At 55.8% G+C, this 14,129-nt stretch overlaps 1 protein-coding gene across 10 annotated transcripts in view; it reads right to left on the bottom strand.

Moving 5' to 3' along the window:
- Positions 1-7,134: 7,134 nt before the first annotated feature.
- Positions 7,135-14,129, bottom strand: part of MAST2 (microtubule associated serine/threonine kinase 2) — a 208,041-nt gene continuing 201,046 nt past the window's right edge. For all 10 annotated transcript variants that reach the window (XM_068953003.1, XM_068953009.1, XM_068953004.1 and 7 more), the window contains one exon: positions 7,135-13,713. In XM_068953003.1, coding sequence (XP_068809104.1) covers positions 11,633-13,713 — 2,081 coding nt within the window. In that variant the 3' untranslated portion in view covers positions 7,135-11,632. The remainder of the gene's footprint in view (positions 13,714-14,129) is intronic.

Here is a 14,129-nt window from a genome sequence, read left to right as displayed (position 1 = left end):
CGCGTCCGGCTGCAAGTTTTGGGGGGGGGATGGAGAGCGACTCCGCCGAACCCAGGGCGCTGCAGCCCTGGAGCGACGGGGCGAGCGAGCGCCCTGGGGCGGCGGGGGCCGAGCATCCCCTGCCGCCGCAGGAAGGCGCTGAACCCGCAGGCGCCGAGCGGGGCCGCCGGGCCGGGGGCAAGGCCGAGCCGACACCGGCGGGGTTAGAGAGCACCGGAGCCCTGATTAATTACAGCTCCCAAATTAACGAGCTGGCTCCAAACGTCAATAGGGGCTTTTGTAACGTCGGGAGAGGGGAGGAGGGAGGCGGCAGGATCCCGGCGCAGCAGAGCCCGGCACGGCCCCGTTCGCTTTTGAAATACAGGGTGGGAGAGGGAGAGGGGAACCGGCTGAGGCGCTGGGTGCCCAGCAGCAAGCCCAGGCCGGGGGCCGGGAGGCGTTAAAAGGGACGTTTCAATCTCCTCCGTCCCCCGCCGTCAAGGCAGACGTGGCCGCGGGAGGCAGCGCGGCCGGGAGGAAAAGGGCTTCGCCCGCCGCCGCGCGTGCAGAAGGCGCTCGCGCTGCCTTTTGCTTCGTTTTCGCTGGGGACTAAGCGAAGCCGCTCCAGCGCCCGCGGCGCGGCGGGGCCTGGGGGAGCGCGGCGAGGCCCCGCGCCAGCGCCTGCCCGCGGGGCCGCCCGCCACCCGCGCCGGAGGGAAGGCTGCTCTGCCCGGCGCCGGGCGCAGCACGTCCCCGCTCCCCCGCCGCTTGGTTTCGAGCGGGTCGGCGCGGCGCCGGGGCCGGTTTCTCCCACCCGGGCGGACTTCAGCAAGGGGAACGGGCCGGCGGCCGTCCCTCCTCGCCCCGGTGCAAGACCGAGGGGGGGCAAAACGAGCCGTAACGTGGCCCCACCGCACGATTTCGTTCTTCCTGCTCTCCCGGGGCGCCCACAACCGCCCCGGGGCCGGGCGGCACGGCGGGTCCCCGTGCAGAGCTGGGTCGGCCGCCCCCGCGGCCCCGTCCTGCCTGCTCCAACCTGCGGCAAACAGAGGCACCGGCACCGGCACCGGGCTGGCGGCTGCCAGCCTGCACCACGGCAGGAGCTGGGGGCGGCCGGGGAGGCGGCAGGGGCTGGCGATGCCCCGGTGTGGGAGCCCCGCTGAGACCTGACGCGGTTGTGACAGCCTGGCTAGGCGCAACGCGCCTGCTCCCGCTCCGGCCCGGCGCGAGCGCTCGTGGGGTGAAATCCCGTGCAGTGACATCTGCTCCTCCGTCACCCCGCTCTCTAATGGAGCAGGTAACCCCGGCACCGTTCCCAGCGCCCTTCCTCCCCCGGAGCATCGGGGCTCCCGGTCCCCCCGCCAAGGAGGGCTGAGCCGCAGCCGAGCAAAGCAGAGCTACTGCAGAGCCCGAGGGAAAGGGGAGGAGGGCCGGGCGGCCGGGAAGGCGCAGGAGCCGGCTGCGCTCCCAGGCGAGGGGCAGGAGCGGCCTCCCGCTGCCCTCTGCCCGCCTTCGGGGCCCTTCGCGGCGCGGAGCCCTTTCCGGGGGCAGCCTGCGTCCTCCGGGAATCGCCGCCCGCCGAGACGCCCCCGGCAGCCCCGCGCAGGCCCCGGTCGGGTCCGGCACGGAGGCGCCGGGCAGCGGGGCGGCCGCCCGGGGGTGCTGGCTCTCCGGGGGCGCTCGGGGCCGCGCTGCGCCGCTAAGGCAGAGCATCTCGCGCCCACGAGAGCCACGGGCGGGCGCCTGGCGCTAATTAAAGAACGGACATATTTAGGCGCTCGCTTATCCCCTGCGGTTCGCACGGGGAAGGGGAGGCCGCGGGGCGGACGCTGGCCCCGGCCCGAGGCGCCCCAGCGCAGGGCACGGGCTGGCGGCGCCGGCGGATGGTTTCGCAGCAGATCGCGCTCGTCGAGCGCGGCCCCCGGGCCTACGTCAGCCGTGAGGGGACGGCACCGGGCGTGGGAACGGGGCGCCGACGGGCGCTGCCGGCGCCGCGGGGCTGGCGAGGGGCGGCCGCACCAGCTGCAGGGCCAGGGCGCCGCCGGAGCGAGCCGTCCCGACTCCGCGCCCCGAGCGGCGCCGAAGCCAGCGGGAACGTGCGTCCCGCGGGCCGTCCGCGCCGCAAAGCAGCGCCTCCTCTTCCAGCAAGGCAGGAAAACGAGTAAAGGGGAGCAAAAAAGCACATCTGTCCAGCCCGCGGCCCGGCTCCATCGCACAGCTCCTTGCCACCACCCTGACTCCGGCCCAAGGATGAAAAAGACCCTTTTTTAGCATGACCCAGCACACAGCATCGGCCTTTCCAGCGACAGGAGGCGGCTCCCCGACGGGGAGAGCCGGGCCGGCCTCGGCTGCTCCGCCGCCACGTCTTGCAGGGCCGACGAGGGTGGGAAACGCGGGAGCAGCCCGGCGCAGCGCGGGGCCCCGGCAGCCGGCAGCGAGGCGAAGGAAGGACGGGCTCGTTCCCCTTGAACGTTGCGTCTACGGGCAGCGGGGCTGCTGTTTCGGGCTTAAAAAAATCTGAAACAGAGAGGAAAAAATGACAGATAGGCTAGAAACCCCCCTCCCGCCACATCGCTTTTGGCCTCTAGGGCCCAAAAAAGCCAGTTCGGCGCGTGAACGTTTCTCTTCGCTGCATCCCAGGAGGAGTCCGGGATTTCATTTATTTGCCCCCCTGGTTTTCTATGTGAATTACTGAGCATGTCGCTTCTCGGCGTCTTCCTCCCGCCTCGGCGCTGCCTGCAGCGTTTTGCGGCTGGGGCTGGGGCACAACTCAGAGCAGCCACCGCTCCCGGACGGGGAAGGGCCCTCACCCAGCCGAGCTCCCCGCGGGCGTTTTAAGAGCGCGAAGCGTTTGCCCTCCGGCGCAGCCGCCGCCGTCCCGGTAAACCGCCTCTCCCGCGGGCGGCCCGTCCTTCCTCCCCGCGCAGGGACGGAGGGATGCGGAGACCTCCGCACAGTACCTGGTGGGCAGCGGGCAAAGGGGTTTGCACCCGGCGGCCTGGCAGGGGCAGTGCAGGCAGGGGGGCTCCCACGCCGCATTGCCCCCGTCCCCTCCAGCCCCCGCGAGGGGGAAGCGCAGCAGAGGCTCCCTGCGGCGCGGGGCTGGTGGTGCCCGGCCGTAACCACGTCGTCTCTCGGCGCCGCGGGGACCCTGCCGCAGCCTCTCCCACCGCAACCGTAAAGGCATCGGGGCTCGTCTGCTTGACAGAGCAACTCGGGTTGGAAAAGGGAATTACCAAACGTAACACGCCCCTACCAGCCCCCGGCGCCCTCAGCCGCCGAGCACGGCGAAAGCAGGGAGGGCGGCGAGAGCGGCGGCCCCGGGCCCCCTCCCGCCGCCGGCCCCGGTTTTCCCCGCCGCCCGTCAGAATTAGCCAGCCTGTTTGAGCAGTTTATTGTAATCATCAAATAACTGGTTCAGTGACAGCACGTCAGGCTGAGCCCTCGTTTGCTGATTGCTAATTAGCTTAACGCTCCTAATCCCTCATTAGCGACTATGAAGTAAGCTCTGAAATATGAGGTCAGCCCTAATCAGCGTTTAAAATATAAAGCCCGCCGGCGCGTCACGCAGCCGGGAGAGACGGGGCGGCCGCGGCCCAGCGCCGAGGGCTTCCCCGGCCGCCACGGGTTAAGGGCTCCGGGGCCGTCGGAGCGCGGGCCCCGTCCGGCGTCGTGGGGGGCTCCGAGCCCGCTCCCCTCCCCGCGAGCCGTGGGACGCCCCGGGGCGTCGGGCCGGGAGCCTTCCGCCATGCCCACCGCCCCCGCTCCCCGGCCTCAAACCCACCTCCCAAGGCTCCTGGCTGCTCCCAGGTGCCGGCCGTCACCCGGAGCAGCCCTGAGCCGCGGGGCGGGTGCGAGCGGCACGTCCCGGGACAGAGGGGCGTTGGGCTTCCCAGGGAGCTCCGCGCCCGCCCAGAGCGGAGCAGAGCGCAGGAGGCGGCCGCCGCGCCGGCATCGGGGCTGGCACCGCCGCGCCACCGGCAGCGAGCCCCCGTCCGTCCGCTCAGGCCCGAAGTTCGTTCTCCCAGCCAGGCGTGGCGGCTGGAGGCTGCTCTCCTCCAAGGCTGCGGAGGAAGGGGTCCCGCGGGTGCGGGAGGCCCTGGGGCCCCGCCGGCGGGGGCCCAACGCTGCGCCGGTCCAGGCAGCAGCACGAGCCAGCCCCCTTCTGCCAGGAAGCGGCCTCCCTCCTGCTGGGCGCCCCGCGGTGCTGCTCCAGCCGCGGGCCGCTCCGCTCCTGCCTCCCTGCGCAGCCGGGGCCCAACCCTGATGGCTCTTCTTCCTCCAGGGAACAGAGCAAAGCAAAAGGCATTCAGTTTTTAAACATGCAGAAAAGCGGAACAACGCTGTCTCCCTCGGGCTGCCAGCAGGTCCCAGCGTCGTCGGGCACCTCCTGGCCAACAGCCACTTTCCGCTTCCAGTCTCTCTCCAAACCAAGCACGAGTTAGCGCTTGGCAGTCCGGTTCCCGTCGGCAGCCGGGCCGGGCATGGCCGAGGGCTCGGGAGCAAACAGCCGGGGCTCAGTCGGGAAGGGCGCACGCGCCGCTCTTCTTGCAGCCTGCGCCAGAGCCTGAGCCGGGCTGAACCCCCGCGAAGTCACTCATTCGCCTCCCCCGGCTCACCTGAGAGAGCAGAGACGCTCCTGGCGCGGCATTAACACGGGTGCCCTCCGCGGCGGTGCCTCCTGCGGGCTCCGCTCTCCCCAGCGACGTCTCCGTCCGTCGGAGGTGGCGATTTAGGGCCAGGCAGCTCCCGTCACAGCCGGGGCTGCAGAGACGGGGGGCTCCACGCGCGCCGCGGCGGCAGCCACCCGTCTCCCTTCACCTCATGCCAGCCCTTGCGGCACCTCCCAAGGCAGAAGACAAACGTCCGGCGTCTCCTCCTCTTCTGCAGGAACAGCTCCTGCCCCGAGATAACAGCGGCACGCACCGTCCTGCCGCTCAGACCGCCAGCGCAGCACAGCTGCCCTTGCGCTGACCAGGGAACGCGGGCTCCCCCAGCAAGGGCAGACCCCGCTTCACGTGGGATGCTGGCCGCACCGCGCCGCACATGGTTTCTTCTCATTATGCCGAGGCCTCCCCATCGCGCCAGCACCCTCCGGCTCCAGCAACGCGGGTCTCGCTCAGCCTCTGCCTTTGCTCGGCCCAGGAGACGACTGCTTGCACCTTCTGGTTCCTGCACGACGGGGCGTCAAATCTGGAGGTAAAACATCCGTCTCCGTGTCAGAGTTAGCAAGCAGACACCGAAGTGTGCTAAGCCACCCGAGTGGACGCTTTCATGCAGGAGGAAAACGGCCCTTGTGGCTGAATCCTCTGGAATAAACTGCTGTGAATGAAGAATCGTTTATTTCTGACTGAGGGAACCCATACAGGAGGGTTGTGGACTTAAACGCTAATTCAACTCTAGCTAGTAACTCTACAGAGGAAAACAACTGGGTGCTCCCACCAAGGCACGTTCAAAAAGCTCTCGTGGCTGCATCGCTGCTCCTCTCAGAAGAGCAGATCTCACTGGCGCCGCGAGCAGGACCAGAGCGATGCTCCCGGCCCGGCCCATCGACAGCGCGCAGCACGCTCCCGACTCGGGCAACACGAGAGCAACGGCGTTTGCTCTGCATCAGGCTCCCGGCGCCAAGCCAAACGGGACGCCGCTGCAGCGGGAGCCGTGTGTCGGCAGGCCAGACGTTTGACGCGGCCAGCGCGTCGCTCGGGGCGCAGCCACGGCACGGACCTCTCGCCCAGGCAACGCGCCTGCGTCCCGCAGCGCTTCACCGTGCTGGCCGCCGCGCAGGCGCAGGGAACGCGAGCCCACGTTTCCCGCGCCCCCGGAGCGAGCGCGCGGGTCTGCAGCGTCACACGGCACTGCCAGGCTTGGCCGGGAAGCGGCAGCCACTTTTACAGAGCACCAGTCACTTGCAGGCGCTGAAGCAGAATGGAATAAAAATGGGAATTGAAATAAGCACATTTTGCAGGCTCAGAGAAGAGACGGTTGGTCTGTGCCTTGTCGTACAACATACAGATCACTGAACACGGCGTGTTGAGTGCTATGGAAGGGGAGATCTGCTTTTGCTGGGCACTTTGCATCTCCTCTTCCTTCGAGACTACGTCCCTCTTTGTGCAGGCAGGAGCACCACTCTTAACAAATCATCATCAGTAACGGACAAACAGTTTGCAAGACGCTGCTGGCAGAGGCACTGCAAAACTCCCATGGACAGAGCTGTGTTTCAGCCCACGTTTCTGACCAGCAGCTTCTCTGGAGCAAGGAGACATGAGATGTTCTGAGTATCCCCGAGAGCAGAGCAAATGAAACAGGCTGAGTCCAACCCCACCAGATACTAGTGTCTCCCCAGCTTCTTGTTCCCAAGGACAGAAATAATCTTTTGAAGGCTTTTCACAGGGAGAACGTGCACACGCAAGACCAAATGCTAAGGCAAAGGGCGGCTCCCAAAAAGGTTCAGCTGGTAGATTGCCAAGGGAGCCTAAATAACAGGGTGCAAAAGGAGGCTACGCAGCTCCTGCTGTCTCACGCTGTTTGGCTAATGCAAGCCAGCGCTGTACCTCTGCCACCGAATGCCACTGCCCCTCGCGTCTTAAACACGCACGTAATTTATACGTCCATCAGCTATAGCACGCAGAGCCGTTGCAGCACTACACGTGCCAGAGTAGAGACGAGGCAGAGCAGGGCGAGGAAGAGCAGCGAGGCCGAGGCCTGAGGTCCTGCAGGAGCAACAGCCACCGTCCTGCACAGGGACGAGCTGGACGCAGGCAGCCCACGGCCTCCTCCTCGCAGCGCGTTCATCCAACGGCTCCTCGTGGGCAGAGCAGGAACGATCGGAGCGGAAGTCGGGATCCTTCGTTAGCACCGCCGGCATTGGATATTGCACGCTTTTGCCGTCCTCCACCAAGATCCCCACGTTCTGGGCTCGAGTTTCAGAGGCGAAAGCTTTGGCTTATCGATTCATTTGGCCCACGGAGCGGAAAACCCCAGCTCATCTCGCCGATTTATCCTGATACCTCTGATATAGGCACTCTGCCGCCCATTCTCTGCATTGCCCAACAGCCTGTTGATTTTGCAGCATTGAAGGCACAGCCATGCCACAACTTTTCCAGGGGGCAAGGTGGGGGGGGGGGAAGGGGGGAAGAAAAAGAAATGAACACAAGCTTGAATTTATGTAAAAAAAAATTTATTTTGGAGGAGGATTTGAACATCGACATGCAGGTACAACATGAATAAAAATTATTGCACCGCTATTATGTGGCAATTGTTCAAGTTTCTAAAAACACGTAAATTCCACACTTTTCTCTTATCTAGCTAAGTGCTGAGTGACACAGCTTGACAGAGCCCAGCTTAAAAGGTGCTCTCAAGCCACCTGGATATGGTAATTGAACACAACGTAAACACACACTTCTGTCAAATCTTCTACTAGAAGTACAGAATTATCCTTCACATCCAGTAAGAGAAAACCAGAGAAAGACTTTATCCTCCCCTCTTCGGAAGAAAAAAAATACTCCAAATCACACCTTTATGCAAGTGTGGAAACCACAACCACTGCTCACTCCTTCCCACTCCCCCAGCAAGCGCTCTTTAGTATATTAGCAGCCAAAGGCCTCTGACATTCAGACCCAGGAGTGGCCATTACAATGCTAACGTCTAATATTTACAATAAATATCATCCATTTCTCCTCGTTTGCAACAGTAAGAGACAAAGGGGAAAGTAACACTGAAATGAGGCACCGTGCAGGAATGCATTGGCTGGACACAGAAATGAAGAAATGCAAGGACTGGAACTAACTTCTACTCTGTAATTCCAAAACCGAAGAGAGGCAAGAAACGCATCCAAACCAAAAAAAATGAAACGGGAAAAAGAATCAGGAAAGCAACACATTTAGATGGTTGTGTGCGTATCTCATTCACCAAACACACAGCACACACGCACACCCTTTTCCCTCCTACCTAACCTGACTCAGTGTTATTTAAGGAGGCCAAATTCTCAGCCTGCCGAATGCTTCCTTCAGGCAACGTGGGTCACGTCTTGCACGTGGGAAAAGCTACACACCGCACCCGCGCACATAAACACACTCTCGCTCTTCACATACAGGATTTTCCAACATCTCATCACCTCGCCCCCTCCCAAGTTTGCAAGGTTATCTGAGAAACTATTTAAGCAATACTTAGCAGAGCAGGTAAGAAATATTGGTGTATGTATCTGCTTCAGTATCGCATTTTCATAGGGAAAAGACCTCTTACTGAAAAGCTTCGCTACGACGCACCACATGCACTTGAAAGAACGTGTAACCGGGGAGAGAGCGCACCTGGAGGGCATACGGAGGGCAGTTCTAGGAGTGACAGCGGATAGGAGGCTTCACTAGGAACACGTGCTTTCCTGGTAATGCTGTTTGGCTTTGGCTTCCAAAAAGACAGGTTTTTAAAATTGCACTGGTCACTGTCTGTACCGTAGCTACAAAAGAGGTGACTAAATATATATCTCACCTCTTCTTTGGCCAATTCAGGCAAAAGCAGCAAAAGCTGTGACACACCAAGGTTTTTCACCCATCTCAAAAAAAGGGCAACACTGAAACTCACCACTGGAACTACTGGCTGCAAAGAGAGGGAGCCAGCAGCTAACGCAGCTGGTACCTTTAGACGGTCACATCCCAATCTGCACACTACCCACAACAGGTATCTGTGACCCCAGCAGACCTGGCACAGACATAACTGAAACCCCTTCCCCGGGCTAGTGCTGCCGCAACACTCGAGTACCGTGCATTCAGAGGCGCTAGAGTACGCTGTGCATCGTGGAAAGTGGGGTTTTGGTCCTCCTTCCCCTCATTTATAGTGCCCTGGAAGAGGATTTAATATACACGTAGAGAAACGCAAACAGCATTTTCCTTTTCTCCTAAACTGGAAAACTCGTTCATCAGAGAGGATGGATACACCAAGTGTCACTCTGCATCGCTGTCCCCCCCTCATATCCCACCTATTTTAAGCAGCCCCAGGAACTCCCTGCTCCCATATTTAAGCCAGCTCAGCTAATGAGCTGAGCTGAACGCTCAGAATGACTGAGGTTAAAAAGGCCTCTCTCAAGAGCTGTGGCTTGCTTCCCCCTTAACTTTTTTAAACTCAGATCCCCTCACGGACGCCCTGAGACCACACTCACAGAATAAGCTGTCTCTCCAAGCTGGAGGAGACGGGGACACGCAGAAGATCCCCCCCCACAGGGACAGCAAGGTTAAACCACGTTCTCACGCAACTCTGGACTCACTACTTATTTTACACAGAGACTTCCATGGGCTACATCTTGCCAAGGCTGGGCGCTCTCTAGAGATAAACTTGAGATTCACCTTCAAAATTACCACAGATTCATGATGCTGAATCCATTTTTCATTATTCCTGTGAATTTTATTTGATGCTGCACTGCCAATCAGACCTTGTTTCTCAGCAATTTTGTTAGTCGATCAGCCCATCAGATCCTGCCAAGTCTGTTCCTTACTTGCTATTGCTCCAAAATCAGCACAGAACGATACTCATCAATAAGAGTCCTTTGAAAGGCTGGAGATACCCAGGACCCTGATAGGTTGGTGGAAATAACGTGGCTTATAATTGCAAACTGAGTGTATGCGAATAGCCTACGAATTCCAGCAGAAAGAGCAAAGAGACAGTCCAGCAGGCCCTGCTCTCAATACTGTCACAGCAAGATTTATTTACATGTTATCTGGGAGCTTGGAGGCTTTTCCTAGTGTATTAGAAACACCACACATGTTCACACAGACACACAGAGTAAACACTAGTTTAAACACGTTTAAAAAAAAGCTCAAACCAAATCAAAACTTGGTCCAGAAATGAAATCCAAGCAGCCAAAGATCAGGTATAGATTAGAAAAAAATCGTTATGCAGAAAGGGACAGGGCGAGATTACAGAGATTTTGTTGTGATCTCTGGATTGCGTTGAAATCAAGTCAAAAGAGATGGAAAAAATATATTCCTATATAAAAACCATATTTACATTTAGGGAAAGTGAATCAAAACTTCAAGTTTCAAAGAGGTTGAGACAATGGAAAAGGCAGCAGTATAACGAAATCAGACCAACAGATGCAGTTTTTAGCCTTGAGACACTGTTGCACAGTCATTCTGCTTCTAACAGAGTAAGCCAGTGAGCAGGATACTAGATACTGACGGTGATGCACAGGAAGATATACTCAGATAGGACTAGAATAAAAGTTGAGCACAATCTGGGGAAAATGACGGGAGCGTTCATTGACAGTAACCTTTAACTGGATGAAGAAATGTCTTACAGTGCTATAGGTATCACCATTCAACACATTTACTGGTGTATTATTATTGATGTAATCCTCAGCAAAGAGCACTGTTATCCAGAGTCAGTCACATTCAAAGCAAAGCAATGTCTAAACCTAAGCAATAGCAATTTTTAAAGGAACCAAGTGACCTCAGCAGTGGAAATGATCTAGCTGTCAAAGCTGAAATCATGAAATATCACATGTGTTTTGAAGTCTGCTTGCAGCTTGTCCACAGAACTCAAGGAGTCAGAACTCCTCATAGGACTTTTTTTTTTTTTTTTTTTTTTTAAAACAGGCAGATTTGGAAAACTCAGCAAGTTTCCCAAGCCCTAGTTCAGAACTATTAAGGAACACCTTAAAATCCCTACCTATTTAGACTCACTAAGAGAAGGAGAAGTCTCCTAAGCTCATTTATCACTGAGGTAACTTTGCCCAAGCCATACTGAAGAACACAGGACTACAAATTTCTATACTTGAAAAATCAACCTACAAGGCACCCCCTTCCTGGGGGTCATTTATTCTGAGGCAGGGCAAGTTACAAATTAAGCCAGAGAAGATAAGATAAAACATTATTAAAATTTTAAAAACAGAGGGAAGAGTTGCCATGTGTTCCATAAAGGATAAGTAAAAACAATCAACTCTCCTCCCCAAAAAAGAAAACAGTTTACAGATTGGAAGCTTTTTTCTCTGATAACTCAATTGAAAAATATTTGTAATTGGTTTAAAGAGAAGACAGGGATATCCCTCTGTCTGATCCCTCCACCCTAGCCTAAGGATATGGAGGCGAGGGACTCAAAGGTGTACGTAGGACTGTAAATGCATACAGTGACAAAGAGGCCCTAGTTGCGTTGAAGAGGTTTGTATTTCCAGAATAACTCATGGACAAGAGAGTATTTTCTTCTCCTTGTCAAAGAAAACTGGCTTGTAAATTCAGAGCAAACACTTGGAATTTGTGGATTTCAAGGACGTTTAAAGAGAAGGTTGAAAAGCACAGATTTTAAAGTAGGCTGCCTTTTTTGCACTCAGAATTTTTGGGATCTCAAATCAACGCAGAACTGGAGAGAAGAGCACAAAAGGCCCTAAACTCAGGGCAAAACAAAAGGGCAGGAAGGGAAAAACCAGCAAATTGTTTCTTAAGCCCTGCTTTAAAGATACCCTGTTCTAAAGAGACCTCAAATGGCAAGCGTTACTGTGTACAAAAATAGAATAGCAAGGATGAAAAAACACAAAAAACAGTATGAAAAAACCCTCCCAAAAATAGATGTACACAAGTTCTATTTTATATTAGTGTATATTACAAAATTCAAACATGCAGTCTCTATTTTGAATGTGGAACGCTCCAGTCCATGTGTACCAGGGGTGCTGCTATGTTTTCTTCACAGCACCATCATGTGACAGAGGAAAGTCTTGTCCTTTTAACTGGCTTCCAACCTCTTTGCTTTTTCCTTGCGTGAGAGTCCCATCTTTACAGGGCCTCGTGCTGCCATCTGGCAGAGGAGAGGCCCTCAGAACGGGCTGTCCCAGAGTGTGCGATAGCTCCTTTGAGGGAACACTTTTGCAGCTACTTCCCAAAGCTTCGGATGATTTAGAACTGCAAAAAGTTGGCTCTTTTTTTGCCCCCGTGGGACACGCCACCTCCCACGGCTTCGCTGCGTGCAACGACTCTGTGCAGGAGCCGCTTCTTGTGGCCAGGCTGCCGGTGCTAGGAGGTTTGGCTCTCTCTTGACATGGTCCTGCCTGTAAAGTTTCCTGCTTTTTTTGTTTTGAATCCCTCTCCTCTTTACAGGAGGCACCCGAATGGGAGAAATCCTTCCTCTTTTCCAGCTCACCAGAACTAGCCATACTGAGCTTCAGAGGGCCCAAAACACTCTGTGCTAGCGGTACTAAATGGGACACGGAGAGTGCTCTTTCAATAGCGCTGGAGACAAGAAGCGGGGAGGACATCGTACCTGGGGCACTGCCCTGGCTCATTTTGCTAGCAGCTGAAACACACTCTGCCTGGGACAAGCTGGGTTGTTCTTCAGTACTAGGACTTTGGGGGGGTGTTTCACTCCTGCTTGCGGCATACAGAAAGGAGCTGCTGTGCTCTGCAGGCTGCGGTGTCTCTTTGCGATCCTGAGGGTCACTGCTGTCCCCACGGCTCAGTGAGAGCGTAACGCTCGCACTTGCCGTGCAACACGGAGAAAGAGCCAGCAGAGGTTTAGAGTCCTTTTTCTGACGGATTTCTGTTAGCAGAGAGTCTTTCAGGTTAAGCTTACCACACGAGGCCCCTGAAGAGTCACCTTGTTCAAGTTCAAGAGGTTTCATGGAAGTGCACTGTATATGTTCTGTGCGAACTATTGTTTTTGGAGCACTAGCAGTTTTCCCTAGGTCTTTGATTGCTTCACAAGACTTGTCTTCTTGACTAAAATACTCGGAAGTTTTGCTTTCTGGCAATTTATGTTCCTTTGCAGTCGTTTCTGATCTTAGGAGTGGTTTTTCTGAGCTGGCTAATTTTTCTGGAGAAGTTCTTGGGAGGGCCTCTGATGGGAAAGGGTGCACACTAGTTTGCAGGAGCTCTGAAACAACCTTGGCTTGCTTATTATTTACCTTCTGCAGATCTTCTGTACCTTTTGGATCTTCAGGTAGAAAGGCATCATCTTCAATGCTATCCTTGCTTTCCAATTTAGAGGAAAACTTATCCTCATTAAAAGAATCTGAGCCTTGGTCTCCATTGTCAGGTGGCTTGTCCAGTCTTCTTCCATCCTGACTGTCCTCTGAACCATCATCCGTTTCATCTTCTGAGGAATCTACTTCTCTTATGGCCTCCTGCTTTTGCAGAGACTCCCTCCTCTCCACTCTGTCTTGTCGAATAGCACCCAGCTTCCTGGAGCCTGGCTTCTGCAACATCCCCTTTTCTGCTAGTCCAAGTTTTCCGCCTGTTGTTTCATTCGCAGATTCTTGTAAGCTCTGGAGACTAGGATCCCTCTGTAGCATCTCCTTTTTAAATTCAGAATGAGAAATATCCAAACTATGCTTTCGCGAGGAAGCCAGCTTCTTCTCAGAAGACGACAGTGAGGCAGCCAGTTTCTCTGCTGACTGGACTCTCTTCAGCAAAGGAGACCTAGGGGGCTCAGCACTTTTGGGCCGAGAAATTTGTCTCACCAACGGTGGAGAGGAGTGTAGTTTTACTGGAAACGACTGAATAATACTGGAGCTGCCAACCGAATGCCCCGGTAAAGGAGAAGGGGAGCGCTGCGGGGATGTGGACTGTGGCGTTGGTGACGGAGTGTGAGCTAGTGGCGACAGAGGGATATTTCCTGCAGATTTACGCCTCGGAGATCTATACTGCCTTTGAAGCTTTGGTGCCAGTCCATGCAGAGAACTGGGCCGGATGTGTCCAGAGCTGGCTGGAGAATTGGGGACACTGGAACTGGGAGAGCTGCTCTGGGAAGAATTGCCACCAACTTAAAAAAAAGGAAGAAAAAAAAAAAGGACCAAAAAGATTACTACATATTTGACTATTAAAACAAGTCCCTGGAAATAAGATACTCAAAGGCGACACAAAACGCTATGCTATTATAAAACAGTAACAGTAATATTACAAGGTAACACTCTACGGCCTCCATTAAAAATTCACATCGTCGCCACAATACCAGAACACAGGAAGAAACATTCTGCTACCAGAACGTTTTCTCTGCAAAAACGCCAAGCTGATAAATCTTGTGTTTCAATGCTGTTCTCAGGATGCAAATCCCTTTATTCTGTCAGCTAATCTCATTCTCAAATACGACTTTTCCATAGTGTTTTGATTCCTTTTTTCAGAACTAATACAGAAAATGTGACAAACTGCTATAAAAACATTGCAACTTACAACACACAT

Source organism: Struthio camelus, chromosome 8 (assembly GCF_040807025.1).
Source record: "Struthio camelus isolate bStrCam1 chromosome 8, bStrCam1.hap1, whole genome shotgun sequence".
Lineage (NCBI taxonomy): Eukaryota > Metazoa > Chordata > Aves > Struthioniformes > Struthionidae > Struthio > Struthio camelus.
This window is presented reverse-complemented; position numbering and strand designations above follow the sequence as displayed.